This window comes from Medicago truncatula, chromosome 5 (genome assembly GCF_003473485.1).
Source record: "Medicago truncatula cultivar Jemalong A17 chromosome 5, MtrunA17r5.0-ANR, whole genome shotgun sequence".
NCBI lineage: Eukaryota > Viridiplantae > Streptophyta > Magnoliopsida > Fabales > Fabaceae > Medicago > Medicago truncatula.
Genome location: NC_053046.1, coordinates 32515620 through 32536808, shown reverse-complemented (window position 1 = coordinate 32536808; position 21189 = coordinate 32515620). Strand labels below are relative to the sequence as shown.

At 31.8% G+C, this 21189-nt stretch overlaps 2 protein-coding genes across 2 annotated transcripts; one reads left to right on the top strand and one right to left on the bottom strand.

Annotated features, from left to right (window-relative positions):
- The first annotated feature begins 8603 nt into the window (after positions 1-8603).
- LOC120580734 (uncharacterized) lies at positions 8604-9736 on the top strand. Its single transcript, XM_039834878.1, has 2 exons — positions 8604-9050; positions 9150-9736. Exons 1-2 carry the CDS (start codon positions 9000-9002, stop codon positions 9705-9707), a joined length of 609 nt encoding a protein of 202 aa, XP_039690812.1. The 5' UTR covers positions 8604-8999; the 3' UTR covers positions 9708-9736.
- An 8161-nt stretch (positions 9737-17897) lies between these two features.
- LOC11412345 (cytochrome P450 71D10) lies at positions 17898-19795 on the bottom strand. The gene is made up of 2 exons (XM_003615823.4): positions 18883-19795; positions 17898-18714 (listed from the first exon to the last, which is right to left on the bottom strand). The coding sequence occupies exons 1-2, from the start codon at positions 19780-19782 to the stop codon at positions 18103-18105; spliced, it is 1512 nt and encodes a 503-aa protein (XP_003615871.1). The 5' UTR covers positions 19783-19795; the 3' UTR covers positions 17898-18102.
- Between the last annotated feature and the right edge of the window lie 1394 nt (positions 19796-21189).

The following is a 21189-nucleotide window of genomic DNA, read 5'->3' as shown; positions in this document are numbered from 1 at the left end:
CCAAGAGCTTCAAATTGATTAAAAGATAAAAACGACATTTTGGAACTTAGACAAAAACAAATTCAACAAGAGTACATATCAAAAGAGATATATTGCAACATAATACCATCCTATCAAAATGGTTGAAAGTTGGGACCATCAAGAAATGGGGGAAGATACAGATTGTCAAATTTGATAGTTCATAGATTTTAAACCGAAATTCAACTCTGAATAAAAACTTAAGTTTAAATTCATATATTTTTTACGTACATATTTAAGAAGGTATATGTTACTAATATTTGGCAGCTGGTAGTAACAATGCGAAAATGGGTGCACCCAAAATTTATGATGCAAAGGTATAAATACCAACATCAATTATTGCATTTGATATAAAAAATGTCAGCAAATTGGAACTTTAAAACCAAATCTTATTTCATCATATTCAATTGATAATTTCTAATAATTTTCTGGACAAAGGAAATAACATGAGTTCGATTTCTTGGTGGAGCAATTGTTGGTTATATTTAGCTCACGGGAGTTCGATTTCATTTTTTATACTATAACTTGTTTTTTGATACTATAAACATTCAATTAGATTTTTATAGTCTCAAGGACATAGTATTGTCTCCTCGAACAAATTAACTTGAGTGACGATTTTATTATGATATAACTTGATGGTGAACTGTCATTGGAGGAGAAAAACAATGCACTGTATATTCTATTATTTGATATTATCTTATTGAATCGTTTAGATTATACTAATAAATTTAGTAGATACTCCAAGGAAATAAATATCTATTAGCTACTATATATCTTCATTTAGATACTAATTCATCTCTAACTTCTTCCTAAAAGATGATGCTAATATCATTCAAGGCGTAAAACGAATCTCTCTTCGGTTTTGTACTCTCTATAAGTATTATCTCTTTCTCCTTAAAGGCGAGCTTGATCTCTTTGATATCCAATATTCTTTTGTAGTTAACATTAGATCTGACTTTAATCTTTGAATCAAACTTAAACTAATTTGCAAGTTTTCCGTTTATCGAGTGGTAAAGAAATATGAATAGAAAAATGCAGCTTTCCGAAAAAGTTAATGTTTTGTTAGAGCTGTTACATCATTTTACATTTTTCAAATATCACTTATAAAAAAATTCGATTGCTATGTAGCTTATGATTTTTGTATAACTTCATCAATGAACAAAACATGGATATATATGCCACATATAAGATGAGAATGCTAACAAATATTGATTAATACTAGTTCTATTTGAAATCCATTTAAGTAGCTTGTTAATGGATTATTAATTTTCTCTTCTATAGTTTCCAGCATGCAAACTTCAATTTTATTCGTGTCTTTCTTTGTATGAACAAATATTCATGATTTGGATGTTTAGACATTTAGATGTTTACCACTATTATAAATTCTCATTGATTTCCACTGTCTTGATCTTACGGTTTCTATAGAAGACTACTCGAATATTATATTCAGAACTCGACTGGCACTTAAATCATAATTGAACTTGTTTCATGAATTAATCAGTTGAAATCTAAGTTTTTTAAATGAATGAGTTGAACTTGGACTATATATAGTTCAGCTCATTTGGTTCATGAGTTGCACTACAAGAAAATATTTGATCTGCTACACCCATTTTCGCAGCTAATTCGCAGCTAATTCCTAGCAAACGAGTTTAGCTAGAGAAATGCTACAGAATACCTACTGATTCGGCCATAGCATGGATTGAGAGACAAATTTGCTGGGAAAATATTTCTTAGTAAATCCGTAGAAAAAAGAATTAAATTCCAAGCAAATATTTAGGTAATCTACAGCAAGTAAGTATTGAAAATGTATTTTCCATAGCAACATAACTATGACATATCTGAGCAATTTCGCAGTAAATCCATAGCAACATAACTAAGACTTGTCATAGCTAAAGTGCAACAAATCCATAGCGACACGACTAAAACTTATCGTAGAAAATCCACAACAAATCTATAGCTATGATTTAATTAATTTGCAACTAGATCCTAGCAATTTGAAAGTTTTCGTCCAAACTTTTTATATTTGCTGTTTTTTTTTTTTTTACTATTGTGTATAATTTCACAAGATCACTAGTTTACATTTGTATGAAGTACCAAAAGAAAAAAAGCAGGACACCATTATCATGCTTACTAGTTTATATTGAAATTCATTATATGCACAAGACTAATTCATGCAATTCAATACAAAACAGAAAACTTAAAGGTAACAGACTCACTTCTCGTAAAACTTTAGCCCTAACTAGAGTGTTCTCCTTCAAAATAACCTGTACAACATAAGAAAGATTAGTACACATTTTTTTTTTTTTTGAAAAAAATTAAGGAAAGGGGAAAATACTTTAACCGACCAAAAACATGCAAAAAATCTTATCACATTGTCGACAATATAAACTTTTTTGGCCTAAAGCTGGAGTTATCTTCTTGATTGAATCTCGTGTCAGATTAGCAGAAACGGTTCCAGAATCCCGTATTATGTTGTACTAAAATTCAATAGCAGTAGTTAATATTTCACTTACACAAACAAACACACTTTCATTGAAATTGAATGTAATTCAAATCAATTTGACTACAAGCTAGGTTATAAATGAAGCATTCAAAGAAAGTCACATAGAAATGAAATTGAGGTTAAAGTGCAAAAATTAGGGTTCTTACCGAATAATCACAGATCCTAAAATTGATTGTATAGGAGAGAGAGATCAATTTGCGTGAATTGGAAATGAGAGGAAAACACAGATCGATAAACTCATCAGATTTGCGTGAATTCTGAGATTCTCAACCATGATGGTGTAGATCGACGAGAACAGAGTAGATTAGAGATGTGGTGGAGATCGGTGCTAGGGTGGTATTACGGTGGAGATCGCGACGCGTATTCTGCATGTTTTTTTGTTTTTCAAAAATAAAGATTTTGATATAAAATTATTTAAATATATAAAAAAAAAAAAAACAAATTAAACTAATTTCAGTAAAAGGGTAGCTAATTATTTTGATATTTGCTACCATTACATTCTCTAGCATAGGTATCCTAGCACATCTTTATATTTTCTTGTAGTGTTAGTTTGATTATATGCATAAATAAGTATGTGTGTGGATTAATATGTGTATATATGAGTTTGGAAATGGAATAGTTTTTTAAGGATATTCTCAATGCTAAATGTGAAATTAGGTTAGATTTTTTCATCTTATAATATGTACCGATTTTAACGTTCTTTTCTGTAATATTCTATTTTGTTGTTTGCTATATTTTTTATTTTCTATATTTATCTAAATATTTATGCAAGTATGAGCTTTGTATTGATGTATCCTTCAAACAATATAAGCTTCTGCTAAATTTTATTTTAGCTCAATATTTAAAAATTAATAAAAAAGTTTACTTGTTTAATAAAATAATTACTTTTTAATTATGTTATTCGAGTAGACGAGCTAAACCGATTTGTTTGTGAACTTTAAGCGGGTAGAAATTGATGAATAAAAATAATAATTTCATACTCGAGTCGAATTTCGAATGAAACTAATTCTTAAGTAGTTGAGCTCCTTGATCTCGACTAAGCTAAATTATATCCCTAAGAGGACGGTTGACAAAAATGTTCCATAACATATTCTTGTGTGTTATATATAACTTACATGTCCCGTGTAAATGTTGAAGAAAGATTCTTGGTAAAGGTTGACATTTAAAATGTCCTGGGGGGGGGGGGGGGGGGGGGGATTTGGCACGCGTGTCAATAGGTTGGATAGGATGTTTGTTTTAAATCAATGGGAAGAAGAGTGTGGGGATCATCTTTTGGGGAGCAAAACTTTTTGGGTTCCCTAATTATTGCTAGAACACATCCACTAGTTTTTATGTGAGAGTGTTTTAGCAAGCTACATCTTAAGGTGTATTTAACTACTTTTTAGTTATAACTTGCTAAAACACACCTTCTAAAAAATAAGTGGGTGTATCCTAGCAAATGCCTATAAGAGTTGCTAACATACACCCACTTATATTTTAGAAGGTGTGTTTTAGCAACATTCACCTTAAGGTGTGTTTTAGCAAAAAGATAGAAGATTGATAGATTAGAGAAGGAAATGTTGGCCAAAGAGTGTTGTCGTAATTATGGCGAAGAACAAATTCAATCACAAATGGATAAACATATGTAAAGGGTAGATTTTTTCAATTCATAGATATTTATCCTTTAGTTTTTATTATTTCAAAAAGCAAAAAAAAATGTGTTTTTAGTCCAAATGAAAAGGTGTATGATGCTAAAATGGACCTTAACAAAAAGAGGTGGATCTATTGTAGCAAACCCCATATATATATATATATATATATATATATGGTATTGCAGAAAAGTGGTCATCACTTAAAAATGCGATCTAAGGTTGGAACAAAGAGGGTTAGGGATTTGAAAATTGTTGTTCACACTTCTTAAAAGCATGAAAAACACAAGTAAAATACGCAAATACCCTGGCAGCAGTTAATTGCCGATGCAATGAACCGGCTGCAGATAACTACCGAAGTTTCCTCGGCAGTTAACTGTCGATGCTTGTTATAAGAACATAACAGACATAGGAATTTCCAAAACTCCATTGTTGCGGTTATAGGAGCCTTAGGTGCGATTTTGTCGAAGCTAAAACCATTCAACGATAATTACAAATACAAAATGAATCAAGTGCTTATTATCCTATTGCCTTTTTTTTTTGGATAAATTGTCACATAATTAGGTTTTGTTGATTATTTATTTTTAATTTTATGATGATAGATGTTTATGATTTGATTGATTTTTTAGATGTTGACTGGAGTAGATTTGAATGAATTGTGTTAGAAAATGTTAGGAATTGTTAGAAATTGTTAGGTATTGCTAGAAATTGTAAAAATTGTTAGGTGGCAATGGTGATTTTTTTTGGATTAGAGTAAGTTTTGATCTGATATTTGCATTGTGTAGATATGTCTCAAACACAGGGCGATGCTGGTCAATTAAAAAAAAGAGGGTGAAAAGAAGAAAGCAAAATCAATTGTGACATGGCAGACTCGAATGCGATGGTTCCGTTAAGAAAAGCAATTTGAAGATGTCGTTGTACAATCAGGCTGAGGAGGAGTGGAAGGACATGCTATTTTGGTCCTCAACCAAAAGCACGTGCCCTAGGGACTGTGGAGGACAACCCAATTGACTTATGAGACTAAGAAGCTGATTAAATGTAATGGCTTGTATTGTCTGGGTTTTTTTTGGATATTTTTTTAACGTTTTTTTATATGTTGCGCATTTTGGTGCATTTTGGTTTACATTTTAGTACTTTGAATAAAGTTCCGTGAATAAATTCGATTAAAGTTGTGTATTAATTGAATAAATTCTATTAAAGTTGTGTATTGAATAAATTCGAATAAATTTTTGTATTAAATAAATTCGATTAAAGTTGCGTATTGAATAAAATCGATTAAAGTTGCATATTGAATAAATTCGAATAAAGTTGTGTATTGAAGAAATTCGTTTAAAGTTGCATATTGAATAATTCGAATATAGTTGCACAAATACACAAAATCGATTAAAAAAATACACAATTTTATTTAGTTTAAATTTCATCTTCGTTACACTACATTCTCCCTAAAAATATGTTGTATCATAATGATGTTGGGTTTAAGTTTTATTGTGGGAAGTTTACTAAAAATGTTGGCATTGAACTGTCTTATACTTAGTGTAGTGATTTGCAGCGCCCTTTGAAAAGTCAAAAGAATGAAGAGGGCAACATGTATTCTACCGAATCAACTTTATAGGTTTTCACATCGAATTAACTCATATAAGATGAGTAATCGGAAAGGAATGCATTCCAAGAGGTTGCTTTTAGTTTAATCTTATTGCCCTCCCAACTGACAAGTTTCAATTGACAAAGGAGCACGATCAAATTCAAAAAAACCTATTAGATGTGCATTCTTTTTTGTGACACTCATCCTATACAAAAGGAATTCGATGTGGTAACCTATATAGCTTATTCGATAGAAAACATGTTGTGTTCTCCTAATCTTTTGACATTTCAAAGAGGCCTGCAAATCGCTACATTCAGTATAGGACACTTCAAGAATTAAACTTAAATTCCAACAAAATAAAGTCACTAACTAAACACAATCATCTGGAAAAATCAAACTGCTGAGAATACGTCTTCAGGTCATCTCAGCAACGTAGCTTCAATCTTAATTATTGGGAACATGTGTTCACGATAATGTTTGGAGAACAAGCTCTTCAAGCAGTCATCGTCTGTCAACATTACCTTTTCGGTCTGCAAATAATCGGGACGTGCATACTGAAGGTCCTTGATTGATTTCGTCATATATCTTACTTGTAAATCTATAACATAAACATACAAACATTTTAACAAAAATTAATTAACTTACATCTACTCTAAAAATGAATCATCATGCATCTTACTTGTAAATCTACTCAAAAACTAAAATTAGAAAAACAACAAAATTTAAATTAACTTAAAACTAAAATTATAAAAAAAAAATAAAAAAAAAAACAATAGTACTATGATAACTTATTTGTGATTTTGTTGAATAAAATTTGGATGAATTTTAAAAAAGTGAGAGGTTGGGTGATTTTGGTATAGATTTTGAGATAGATTTGATAATGGACGAGAGGTAAGGAAAGGTGAGTTATATCTGAATTTGTAGCAAGATAGTATCGGTAGTTAACTGTTGATGGATTCAGTGGTAGTTAACTACCGCCGCTTCTTTGCGCATCACTTAACTGTCGTCAGGGCATCTGGGTCTTTTTCTGGTGTTTTCTAGTCTTTTATGACGTGTCAACATCAATTTTCTTATGTTCCCCTCTTCATAATGGACCTAATAACTTTTCTCCACTCATTAAAATGTTGCTACTCAATTACTTCATTAAACTCTCCAATTAAATACTCGTACACCACCATCTTAATTAATTACTCTAAATTACTACTAACTCCACTAAAATAATTCATCATACCAAAATTATTAAAATACCCTTCAATTTAAGATTACCAAAATACCCTCACTTATCAAATGACCAAAATACCTTTAGTCCTAAAATGACTAAAATACACTTCTTATCTTATAATCTACTAATCCCAATTCAAACACACAAACAAGCAATTTAAACATATATAATAAATAAATAAATAATCCTAACGAAAAACGGGTTTTTACAGGAAGGTGATGTGATCATTCACCTTTAGCAAAGATAGATCTATTTTATAACATGCTATGTAATGTACTATCATTTTTTAAATGGAATTTATTTTTTCTTAATGGAACCCACATTGCCGATAATTCCACATGCATCATTTTAATGGCAAATTCTATGGTACACCCAATAAATTTGGATGTATCGGTACATCAAGTCGTAAAATTAATAATAAATGAGTTGTTTTTTTGAAGAAAAATAACTATTTTCTATCATTGACAACTAAGATAATTAAATTTTATATACCAAAAGCTTCGACGAAATAAAATTTAATTTTGAAGAATTTTTATTACTCATAATAATGAATATTGATTATTTTTTTATGACAAAATGTAAATTTTGTAATATGATCCTTATAAACAATGAAATGATGGTTTTTCTTATGAAATGATGTTTTCTAAAATATAAATATTGACAAATACCTTTTTATTTCATTAAAGTGATCTTTAATTTATATATTTTGTGAAACAAGAGTACCGGTACACTCAAAATTGTGAGTGTACCATAGAAATTCCCATTAAAAAATTCAATTATAGTAATTCATTATGATATGATATATGGGAAAAGTATTCTATATCTATATTATTACTTTTTAAGACATGCAAAGTTTATCTTTTGGTTGGTTGATGGCATATTTTTTTGAAGGAGACAAACGTAGTTTATGTCATCTCTGACGAAATTACATATACATGACAGTACATCAGTTGGGTAACATAAGCCTATATCTAAGTTGGAGGTATTATAGGAACCAATCAAAAGATAAACTTTGCATGTCTTAAAAAATAATAATATAGATATAGAATACTTTTCCCATATATCATATCATAATGAATTACTATAATTGAATTTCCTAATTAGCACTATTCACTATTTTTTTTAATTTCCTAATACCTCTCAAGAGATAAGCTCTACACATCATTTAGAAAGAAAGAAAAAAAGATAGACTCTAACATTTAGGGTTTAACTGCAAACACAATACCACTTGATAGCCCCTGGATTGTCCAAAACAACTTTGCCACTAACACAAAACCACTTAATAATAGCTGGATTTGTCCGAAACAACTTGCCACAAACACAATATATACCCCAGATTGCAGTCTCAATCTCACTGAAACAAAATCAACAAGCAGTAAGCTTTGCAAAACAATGGCGAATTCAGCACCCATTGATATTATAAGTAGCTTACCTGATGAGATCTTATCTCATATTCTCTCACTTCTCCCCACAAAACTTGCTTTTTCCACAACAATTCTCTCCAAAAGGTGGCACCCACTCTACCGATCACTCACATCTCTCGACTTAGACGATGAAGCCGTTGCTGACACAAATTCTTTCCTTCGCTTTCACCGTTCCGTTGACAAAGTTTTACTCTCCCACCCACTCATAAAAACGTTGAAATTGTGATGCAGATCGGACCATTGGGAGGATTACAATCTTGAAGGTTGGATCGAAAGGGCAAATCAGCATCCTGTGGAGCATATCGAGATATGTAGTCCATTTCACCTGATTCCCTTGGGGCTAGGTATTTTCAGATTTTCAACACTTGTTATTCTCGAATTGGTGTATCTTGAATTCCCTGGCAATATCTCTGTCAATCTTCCCTCGCTTAAGACCCTTCATTTGAATGATGTTCATTTCAAAAATAAGAAGAACTTCGACAAACTTGTTTACGGTTGTCCCATTTTGGAAGATCTGATTGCTGACATTTATTACAATGAAGGAGATCAGGGTGATACAGTTAGTCCAGGAGCGTATAAAATCCTATCCAAGTTGATCAAAGCCGAAATAAATGGATTTCTAATGGATGTTCCTTTTAGAGCAATTTCTAATGTCAAGACTTTAACAATCAAGGTAAGCTACTTATGTAATCGCTGTGATTACTTTGAAATTCTTAATGTTACTTGATGCTGACATTCAATTTCATTCTTATGTTGTGACTTGTTTTTGTAGGTGTCTTACGAGCTTTTTGACACAGATATTAATTGCTATTGCAGAAACTTACTTTTATTTCAAAACTTAATCCAGCTTGAATTATACTTGTATGAATTTTATCATTGGGACAATGTAATGGAAGTGCTTCAAAATTGCCACAATCTTCAAGATATTACTATTGAACAGGTTACTTATGTTTGTGGAATGTTTCTTTTAGGTTATTTTCTTTGCTTATGTTTCGTAAATCTTATTTTGCCATATGTTTTGCAGTGGATAAACGACAGAAGCAACCAAGATTTGTGCAAAAACTGGAACTACCTAAATGATGTTCCTAAGTGCATTTCTTCTCACCTCAGAACATGTACTTTAATTTTCCAAGGCATTGTAGAAGAACTACGATTTGCAACATATATTTTACAAAATGCGCCACATTTAGAGGTCATTGAGATCTGCATTGTAGATCATAATTTTACCAAATACAAAATGCATCTTCCAATTCAAGATGCATTAGAAGAAGAATTAAACTCGTGTCCAATGATTTCTCCCAAATGTAAACGCTCAATTACTTTTCGCTAGTCATTTGATATTTGATGGTGAACTATAATTGGGGTGGAAGAATAATACATTGTATATTTTATTATTGGATATAATCTTATTGAATTGTTTAGATTATACTAATAAATTTTGTAGATACTCTAATCTAATAACAATCTAATAGCTTCAATATATCTGCATTTACATACTAATAGCTTAAATGTTACTTATCACAAACTTCGCTTTCTATGTGGCTTATGTTTAACAAAGAATTGAAGTGATCAATAAGACGTTGTAATTAGAGGTTGATCTTAACAAATATTGATCGATACTAATTCTATTTAATAAACATTATGAGTAGCTTTTTTATGGTTTATTGATTTTATTGTCTGTATGACCAGTTGGGTTTTCCTCAAACCGTGCTTTTCATGTGTAGTTATTTAGCTTTTTTTTTTCTTTTTTTTTGAGGGAATGTGTAGTTATATATTTAGCTGTTTTACTAGTATTATAAATTTACATTGATTTCCAATGTCGTGATCTAGTGGATTCTTGTGTGTATGTTGAAGAAATACTCTTGGTAAAGGTGCTTAAATATTTATTCATTTTTTATTCTTGGTAAAGGTGGTTAATTATAGGTTCATCTTCAATATAGATTTCTACTCTATGTGAAAATGATTTCTAATTTGTGTACGTGAATTTGACATTTAAAATGTCCTAACTCTGTCATTTTATAATCAAAACTTTAGAAATAGTGAGATTTTGTACTGTTATGTTTGGATCAATAGTATGTGCTTGATCAATGATAGTGTGTTCCTTTGCAATAAGCAATAAAGAAGAATGTCATTATCATCAACGAGGTCAACATTTACTTATCTTTTATACTAACCGACACTTTGTAGAAATTGCCTTAGTATTCTTTAGTATTTGCAGTTATGATATTATTAAGTTTTTTTATGAGATATTAGTGAGTTGTTTTTCAATTATGTTTTGTTTTGAAGACAATAATTTTAGGGAGTTTCTTTTTGTTTTAAGTTATGTTTCAGCTCTATTTATAAAGCACTGAAGTGTTTGTAATGGTGTGCTTGATGTTATAAACATATTTTTGTCTACAAATATATCATTTTCATAAATTTTTTTCTCTCATATCCCTTTAAAACCAACAAATTGATAGCAGAGCTTATTTTCTTAAGGGATCTGTGAATTTACTACGTAAAAAACCACCCTATAAAATGGAATCAAAAAGAAACTTCTTCCTTGCTCCACCTTCTTTTTGAAAAATAATCAATTTACGCCCAAAAAGTTTATTCTTGGTAGAAAAAAATTTAAAGGTAGCGTCGGCTTTCGCGCGCCCGTTACCGTATTTTAAACTCACAGACGCCCGCTTTCGCGCATGCCACTACAAGTTTAAAATACCTTTTTGAAAATTAGTAATTTCTAAATCAATTAAAGAAAACACTTTCGCTGTATTTCAAAATTCATTTCTGAAATTTCTAAGGTTAGATACAAGTTTCACTCTTTCGACATGAAACCTATATCACTTTATTTCAGCTTTCGCCGTAAATATTTATCCTTAAAAATCAGAATTTCCAGACTTAATTCACGCTACAACTTATAATCATACAATTTAACGGAGTACCGTTGGTACGACGCTTATCATACTCCTGACTCTAAAGAAATCTAGTCAAACATAATAATGATAGTAAATAAACAATTGTTCATGTTTTGCATCATACTTGAAAAAGAGAAACAAGAATAAATTGAATAATTAGAAACAAATAGATAGAACCTGCAATTCGATGGAAACTTTAAATCAAAAGAAAAATAGCAGCTGATGCAAATGGGTGATTGAATGGAATGGAATAGCATTCACGTATAGCAGCAGAGAATGAATTCGAAAACGGCAGCGGAGAACAGTAACAGTCATCAATTGGAATTGAAACGTGCAGCCTTTGTTAATCACGGCAACAGGAACAGCAACACAGCAAGTGAAAATAAATTAATAACAAGAAATCGAAACTAATATAAACCGCAGCAGCACAAGTGTATATCAGCCGTAATAAAGTAATCGATTGGAATTAAAGTAGCAACAACAAATAATAACAAGAGTAGAACTTGAATGAAATAAAACAAAGGTACTAAAAGTATTAATATTCCACGGTGGCATAAATGTTTGGGAATGAAAAGAAAAGCAACTGAAAATTGTAATCTGCAAATCGCAAATCAGCACTTAAAACTTAGAATATAATCAGATTCTAAGTCACTAAATATCTCTTTAAAAAGCTTGGTGCCTTCAACTGAGTTTTTAAGTTTATTTATAGGCAAAAAATATGCTCTGAGTGCTTCTGATCACATCCCAAGCAGTGGAGAAAATGAAGGAAGTGGAGGTAACTGCTTCTAAAAGTGGGCAAAGAATTGTTCAGGCTTTGACTTGTTGACTTTACAACTTTTTTCCTTTTTTTTTCAACTTTTTCCTTTTTTCATTGTATTTCATCATTTTGACCCGCGGCGACCTTTAACCAACAAATACCTGAAATAGACACCAGCATAACATTGCAACAAACTATAAAATCAAAATCAAAATATGAAAAAGTCGAGTCAAAATAATAGTGCATTTTACGTGTTATCACTAATTCATCATTATAATAGAACATAATTGATAAGTTGGATGCGGTAGAGTTTCTTCATCTTTCCTAAAAGGAAATGAGTAAATTAGTGGAGCCATTTTCTTATGTCTGAAATTCAGTTGGTGTTGAAGGATTGTGTGGTAACAAAATCCTGGGACCGGACGGTTTCAATCTTGCTTTTGTGAAGAAATTTTGGTTTCTTTTGAAAGAAAAAGTTAATATTATGTTTGATCAATTTTATGGTAATAAGTGTGTGCCAAATGGTTCGCTTTCTTACTTTGTCGCAACAATTTTGAGTGAAAGGATTTTAGACCAATTTCCTTATTAGGGTGTCTTTAAATTAGCTAAGATGTTGGCGACAAGGTATCCAGCGTTATGAATTCTCTTATCTCTTCGTCTTAATCGACTTTTCTAAAAGGTTGTAATCTAATTGATGGTATCATGTTGTGGATTTAGCTAAGAAAAAAGGTCATATATCTTGGTGTTAAAGGTGGATTTTGAGAAGACTTATACTTCCATTGATTTAAGCTTTATAGAGTATATGATTGTGAGGTATCATTTTTGTGCCAAGTGGAAAGTTTGGATGAAAACTTGTATGTTTGGCGGTAATATATTGAATCTTGTTAATTGAAGCCCAATGGAAAAAAAAATTGTATTTGGAGAGGTTTAACGCAAGGAGATCCTCTTGCTTATTTGTTATTTCTGAATTTCCAAACGCAAGGAGATCCTCTTGTTTATTTGTTATTTCTGAATTTCCAAAATAGCACCATTTTTTTTTTAATTTGCCAATATCTCTTAATAGATTTTTTTTTTTTGTGATAAAAAAATGTAGATATAGTTTACTTATATTATATAATATTGATTTTTCTTAGGAAATCATATTGACTGCGCTATTAATTATATTTGAATATCCTAATTAGTTTTTGTCTTTTCGGTGATAAAAATTCCTAATTAGCACTATATACTTTTTTGCATTTACCAAAACCGCTAAGGAGATAAGATCTACACGTCATTTATAAGAAAAACAAAAATATACTCTAAAAGATAGGGTTTAGCACTAGAGTTGTCAAAACGGGCGGCCCGGCCCGATCGGGCAACAGACTTTTTAGAGCCGGGCTAAAAAACCCGGTTTAAATATGGGCTGGAAAAATAGGGCCCGAGCCCGGCCCTATACGGGCTCCCGGGCTAACGGGCCAGCCCTGGCCCGTTTTTTTTTTTTTCTCTTTCATTTCATTATGAACATAATAACATTTTTTAGTTTTTTTTTTAAAAGCAAGAGATAACAAAATAGCCCGGAAGCAAGAGGCGATCAGACTCTCATTTTGAAGCAAAATGGACCTTTGTTCACTGCATAGAATCAAAACCCATTCTAAGCAAAGTGCTTGTCCGTTCAAGCAACAAAACTAATGTTGTAATTTTCGTTTTGTCATGAAACTACTTTTACCTATATATTTGAAATGAAATTCCTACATTATGCTTTGATGACCTCTTGTCTAGTGAAAATGCTTGTTCCACAAACTACAAACAATCGAATTGAAAATGCTTGCAGTCACCATGTAACAAACACAGACCAACAAAAAAATAATAAAAAATAACCCACTTAAATTTTTGGCGGGCTGGTGGGCTGCGCGTAGCCCGAACGGGCTGGCCCGAACTGGTTACGGGATTTTACGGGCCGGGCTAAAAAGCCCTGGAAAAATTCGGGCTCCAGCTTTTCGGCCCAGGCCCTGCGTTTTATTCGGGCTTTCAGCCCGGTCCATTTTGACAATATTTAGCACAATAGCCGCTGGATTGTCTGAAACCACTTTGTCGTAAACACAATATAAATATGAAGATTGCTTTTTAGGCCCCCCCAATATCTCTTTAGGCCCCCTAAAAATACAAAAATAACCTTTATAATACATCCGGTAGTTACATACCGGTAGTGCATTTTAAATTTTCACATTTTACACCTTCGGTATGTACATACCGGAGGCACATTTACAAATTTTCACGTTTATCGCATTCGGTAGTTATGTTCTGGAGGAACATTCATTTTGCGATTTCTCAATTACACCTCCGGTATATATATACCGTACTCCACCCACGTTGTTATCTGAATAAAATGGTGCAGTTTTTTAAGAGTTATTTTCTAAGCTTCAATATTGTTCCATACCTTGCGTTTTTTGGCCAATTTTTGTTGTGTTTTCATCACAATTAATAGAACAAATGGTGTCAATCTTTACTCAATTGCAATCATTTAGAAGGTAAACCTTGCTTCTTCCTCTCTCGTATTGTTTCTGCATAATTTTTTTAGAGTTCTGTCATATTCAATGAAAAGTTTGATCCTTTTATTTCTGTAAATTTTATGCACCCTACCAAAAGTTTGTGAATTTTCCAACATAGCAGAACATGTACATTTAAATAACATAATGCGATAAACGCGAAAATTTGTAAATGTGCCTCTGGTATGTACATACCGAAGGTGTAAAATGTGAAAATTTAAAATGCACTACCGGTATGTAACTACCGGATGTATTATAAAGGTTATTTTTGTACTTTTAGGGGGCCTAAAGAGATATTGGGGGGCCTAAAAAGCAATCTTCTATAAATATACCATATTGCAGTCTCACTCTCACCAAAACAAAATCAACTTCTTATATGAACCAACTCATCACAGTAAGCTTTACAATATAATCGAGAATTATGATACTATTGGCACCATTTTTGATGACACCTTGTTTCATATACTCTCTTTTCTCCCAATTAAATTTGCCATCTCCACAACTATTCAGATGGGCCTGATGCTGCATATCACTCACTACTCTCAACTTCGGCGATGAATATGTTAACAATGAAAACGCCTTCCTTCACATCCATCGTTTGGTCGACATGGTCATGGGGTTTGATTGTGAGGTAAATATAGTTTACCGAAAAATTTGTTTCACCAATAAATCAAACTCAGGTTATTTCCTTTTGTCAAGACAATTATTATAGTTAGAGATTGAATATGAAATAAGATTTGGTTTTACAGTTCTAATTTTCTGACATTTTTTATATCAAATGCAATAATTAATGTTGGTATTTAAATCTCTGATCATAAAAATATATGAATTTAAACTTGCGTATTTATTCAAATTCAAACTTTAGTTTAAAATCTATGAGCTATCAAATTTATCTCTTACTCTAGATTTAAGCTTGCAATGACAATCTGGATTTGACCCCATTTTTTGATAGCCTTAGCTTTTCAACCATTTTTATATGTGGTAATTGACCACATATAAAAATATGTGGTAATTTTATACCAGAGACCAAAGGCAACATTGATATACCTATAGTAGAGAGTATTCCTATCTTGTTAAACATATGTTGTTTTAATGCACCTTAGCGTACTGATAGGATATGGTATATAACTCTCAATATCTCTTTGGCTTTATACTCTTGAAATTGTGAATCTGTTTTTCTCCAAGTTGCAAAATGTTGTCTTCCTCTTTTAATCCATTTGAAGCTCTTGGAAGTGGCTTTTATATTTTTCTACTCTTATATTAATAAATTTATTTTGTTCATTTTATTGTGTTAATTTGTGCAGAAGAAAATACAACTCTCAGAGAAAATGTTCGCTCATTTGATTAGACATGCACGAAGAGCATGTATGATTGAATCCAAGGTTACTCGAGATAAAGATTTGAATCTCTTTGGACTTTTGTTCCAAAAAATGCAAGAACCTGCATGTGTAATTTTTGGAACATGCAGACTCGTCGTGCAGTTTTTGGAACAAAATTTGATATAGATTCCAAATCTTCATCTCGGGTAACCATGGTTTGAATCCTGCAGGCTCTTCGTGCATGTCTATAATCACATGAGCCGACATTATCTCTGAGAGTTGTATTCTCTTCCTTTCCAATTTAACACAATAAAATGAATAGAATAAATTCATTAAAATCAAAGTAGAAAAATATAAATGCCACATCCAAGAGCTTCAACTTGATTAAAAGATTAAAACGACATTTTGGAACTTAGACAAAAACAGATTCAACAAGACTACATAGCAAAAGAGATATTGCAACATAATACCATCCTATCAAAATGGTAAGGTATAGAGCCAACAACTCCCACACCAAAGATATTACGAGCAATTCCTTCGTTAAAATTAAATAACATATGTCTAACAAGATACGAATCCTCTCTGCTATAGCTATAGCAGTGCAGCCTTTGGTATTTTGTATAAAATTACTACATATAATAATGGTTAAAAAGCTTAAGCCATCAAGAAATGGGGGAAAATACAGATTGTCATTGCAAGGTCATGTGCAGAGTAAGGGATATCTGATACTAATATTTGGTTGTTGGTAGTATCCATACGAAAAAAGTGCAACCAAATTTATGATCAAAGGCTTAAATACAAACGTTAATTACTGTATTTGATATGAAACAATTTAGCATGTTCAAACTGTAAAACCAAATCTTATTTTAGATCTCAATTTCTTGTATTTCAAAACTTAATTGACCTTCAATTACACTTTAATACATTTCCTCACTTGAACGGTGTAGTTGAACTACTCTATAATCACCCCAACCTTCAAGTTCTCACAATTGAAAAGGTTTCTTGTGCTGGTGGGAAAAAGAGATAAGGGTTTAGCGTTTTGTAAAGTTAATTTGTTTGCAACAATTTACCTATTTGTTTATAGAATATTAGCGGCGGTTAGCATTCGAATCCTCTCTATTTAGTTGTTGGAACTACTTAACAGTCAAGTTTTATTCATGTTATTTATCGTTATCTATTTAAGTGATGAGTTCGTGAGATTTTACTATCTATCGACTATCAAATTGCACCTTTTGATCACACGGTAACCATTATGTGTGGGGACTTACTTTCGAGTCTTACATGAAATGCATTTAAACAAACATGATATGTCTTATGTAGAACTTAATTAATTTCCAATTCCAACTGATCGTAATCATACTTCCTTTTCCTAAATTAGGAAAAATAGTTTGACAATTTAATTTTTCAAGAAATTTTTTATGAAATCAAATTTTAAAACGTCTCTAGTATAAATCGCATTTGATTTCGCTGAATTCAACTACAGTCAAATTCGTGAATCATTGTGGATCTATATTTTAAAAATTGGAACCAAAAACCCACGAATCGCGCCGCAAAAACAAATGGGAACCAAAACCTCCTAATTATTGTACCAAATCGTTCCATGATTGCACAAATCATGCCACCATATTTTACGAACTTCAAAATCAAACTTTGAGTCAATTTTCAACAATAGTGTTTTGTTTTAGTGATGAAGAAATATGAATCTACAAACTTAGCTTGTTTATGTTATGTTAGAGCTGTTTCAGAATCTTAAATTTGTTGGATCACACTTATCATATACTTCATTTGCTACGTAGCTCATGCTTTTTGTATAACTACATCAAGGAGTAGTAAAATAAGGTTCGGTTATAAGAGTTGAAGTGGGTTTTCGTAAATCTAATTAGAATTGTGTTCTCCCACTTTAGTTTTATTCATGTTTGCTTCTCTGTATGAACAATTGGTTTGCATAGTTGTGTCTTTGTGGTTAATTAATAATTATGAATGTGAGTATGATAATCCATCTTATACAACATTGTGCAATCACACTTCAAGGGTTTACAGTTTCATTTTAGTGCAAATTTTATGTGTGTTACATCGATTATTACCAACTAGAAACGTTATTAGGAACGAAATACACCTTATTGGGAGAAATGAATGGTATTTGCTCCATTTATCACAATCATTCTCCAATTGCTGAAAGTAGAATAAGAAATTCAACACTTGTAAATTTTTTACTTAGGAAATACACATATTAAGGACGACGAGTGATAGGAATCAAGCACAGGTCATTTTTTCTTCCTACAGAAAGCCCAAATGACTCAGTCATATCTAGTTCTTCATTCTTCATTCCATTAGGAAGCTTCCAATCAAAGTGGTAAAGTAACTGAGCAAGAGGCAGCTCAATGTTGGATAAGCCAAATGCCATGCCTGGACACATTCTTCTTCCAGCACCGAACGGTATGTATTCAAAATTTGTGCCTTTGAAATCAATTGTGCTATTGAGAAACCTCTCAGGTTTAAAACTCTCAGCTTCTGCCCAATACCTTTCATCTCTTCCAATTGCCCAAACATTGATAGCAACTCTTGTTTTAGCTGGGATTTCATACCCATTGATTTGGCATCTCTCTCTACTTTCTCTTGGAACCAACAAAGGTGCAGATGGATGTAATCTCAATGTTTCTCTAATTATAGACTTTAAGTATATTAATTGGTGCAACTCTGTTTCATCGACATGTCCCTTTTTATCAAACATGTTTCTTACTTCAGCTTGTGCTTCCTCCATTATCTTTGGGTTCTTTACCATCTCAGATATCCCCCATAACACAACCCCTGATGACGTTTCGCTACCAGCAGCAAACATATCCTACAAATGGATTAGCATCAACATTATTTATATAAACCAACCTGCATTTTCAATTATACAACGACAAAAAATAATTTACTGATTTATTTTTTTCTCTCATGGAAATGTTACTTCTAAACAAATTTAAATTTATAAACGTGTAAACATGTTTGTTTGGTGTAGACAAACCAGAATGATTGCTTTCATATTGTTATCAGTTAATGGATTAAGTGAGTGCTCATTTTCCTGTTGTATCTTGAGAAGAGTATCAACTAGATCTTCATCCTTGCTTTCTTCCTTGTGAATGTTTTTATGATCATCGATGATATCTTGCAATATCATATCAATCTCTTTATGAAGCTTTTCAACTTTGGTCTTCGCCCTACTCACCCATTGAAGCATTTTTATAGAAGGATACACATCAACAATACAAAATCCTCCCATCAAACTAGTTATCTCCTTTAGTGCTGATCTGAACACTTGATGCTGCTTATTCCTTTTCCCAAACGCTGCCTGTGTCGTTATCCCCGATGTCATTGCATAAATCTTATGACTCAGATTAACAATTGATCCTTCACTTGCAGATATTGATTCAACAAGATTTGACACCTCTTCTTCTCTTATATACCTAAATGATTGGACACGCTTTGCACTTAATAATTGTAAAACACATATCTTTCGTATTTGCCTCCAGTGTTCTCCATATGCAGAGAAAACAATACTAGTAGCATTGTAACTAAATATTGTGGACAAAAGAAGGTTTGCTCTGTCACAAAAGTTGAGGTCGTTTGTTTTCATAATCTCTTGGGCCATTGATGGTGAACTAACTATTAGGTATGATACCTCTCCTAGTTTTAAGTGCATTAAGGGTCCATATTTTTCAGCCAAATTTTTTAAGTACTGATGAGGCAATATTGAGTTGCTAATAATTTGATGTAAGTTTCCTATGATGGGTAGTGTCCATGGTCCTGGTGGTAAATTGATATTGGAATTGTTACAACTCCATTTTTTAACTAATTTGAGTAGCACCAAGAGAAAGAGAAAGGAGGCTATAAAAGTGCTATTAAAGAAAGAGTTGTGAAACTCCATGATGGTAGATTGAAAGATGGGAGTGTATGTGTGTTTTACATTTGGTTTAGTTTTATATATTTTTTATGGTCCCCCCACCTAAGATTGTAGTGTGTGTATTTCTCAAGTCTTTAATTCTGCGGCGTGCAAGACCGTGTTTGGTCGAAGATCGGCACCAATAGGGTGGGAATAAGTTAGGCCGTTCGTCATGGACCTATGGTTCGGTCTATTAAAAGTCCTGCTCGGCCTAACTCGTTTAATAAATGGGTTAAACTTGAACTTTTAAAAAAGTCTATTAATTCAATTAGGCCAGGCTTACGCTTATAAAAAAAAAAAGCCTATCAAGCTATATGGCCGGCCCATATACAAGTATATTAGATTTTTCCATATTTATTATATATATATATATATATATATATATATATATATATATGTCAAAAAGAATCATTGATCCTTCAAATTCTCATGCCACAACTATTTTTATTTCAGTCTTTTTATTTTGTATGGCTTGCTACTGATATATTTATATATATATTTGTGTGAACTATTAAGGCTTGCTAGTGATATGCCTAAGGTCAAGTATGGTTATTAGATTAAGTTTGAAATCCTTACTGTTATCAGACATGATTATTCTTGAGTTTCTATCCATCTATAAATTTTATAATTGTGTTTCATTAGTATAATTTTGCAATCTAATTAATGTTTATCTTTATATTAAGTATGTTGCACAAATTGAAAGAAAAAAATTGATGAACAAACTCTCTTTGAAATTTGTAGCATAAACTAGGCTTTATTAGACAGGCTAATAGGTCATGCCAGACTTTTAAAAAGGTCATGCCAATACTAAAATAAAGTCTTTGACAGGTAAAAGACCAAAGCTTAGACCTTAGTTTTTTCAATGAGGCCTAGTCTATTTAAGCAAAACCCATCTCGGCCCGGCTCATTTCCACCGACATTATCTCATCCAGGTTTGATTTAAGAGATTGCTTTTTAGATCATTAACAATTACCATAAGGGGTACGTGGAAAAACTGCACATTTGCAAATAAGGATATAAAATTCGGATGATCATTTTTGTAACAAAGCATAGATTACTACATTAGACAAACACAATATATTAAGCCTGCAGGCGCAATATGGTTAGATTGTGTACTCACTTTAAAAAATTTACGACGGGATATTATTATAACTAAGCAAACACATTTGCTATCTCAAGAGCTTGTTATAAATATCGTTATTATGTTATTTGTTGGCACAACATAAAATGGAGAATGTATTTGATTAACACTTGTAAATTTGAAGTGAATTTTATTTAGTGGTTAAAAAATATTTTGAGAGGTGGTGGTTGAATTATTTGTTTCTTTTTTTTAGGGGAAATATTTTAAGATTATTAGTAAAAATATATGTCACATAAATTTTTATATTTATC

Bases quoted from the DNA above. Each gene is read 5' to 3' on its own strand.
- LOC120580734 (XM_039834878.1), top strand. From the start codon at position 9,000: ATGGATGTTCCTTTTAGAGCAATTTCTAATGTCAAGACTTTAACAATC. The intron at 9,051-9,149 runs GTAAGCTACTTA...TTGTTTTTGTAG, and splicing joins TCAAGACTTTAACAATCAAG to GTGTCTTACGAGCTTTTTGA.
- LOC11412345 (XM_003615823.4), bottom strand. From the start codon at position 19,782: ATGGAGTTTCACAACTCTTTCTTTAATAGCACTTTTATAGCCTCCTTT. The intron at 18,715-18,882 runs GTTTGTCTACAC...ATCCATTTGTAG, and splicing joins ATATGAAAGCAATCATTCTG to GATATGTTTGCTGCTGGTAG.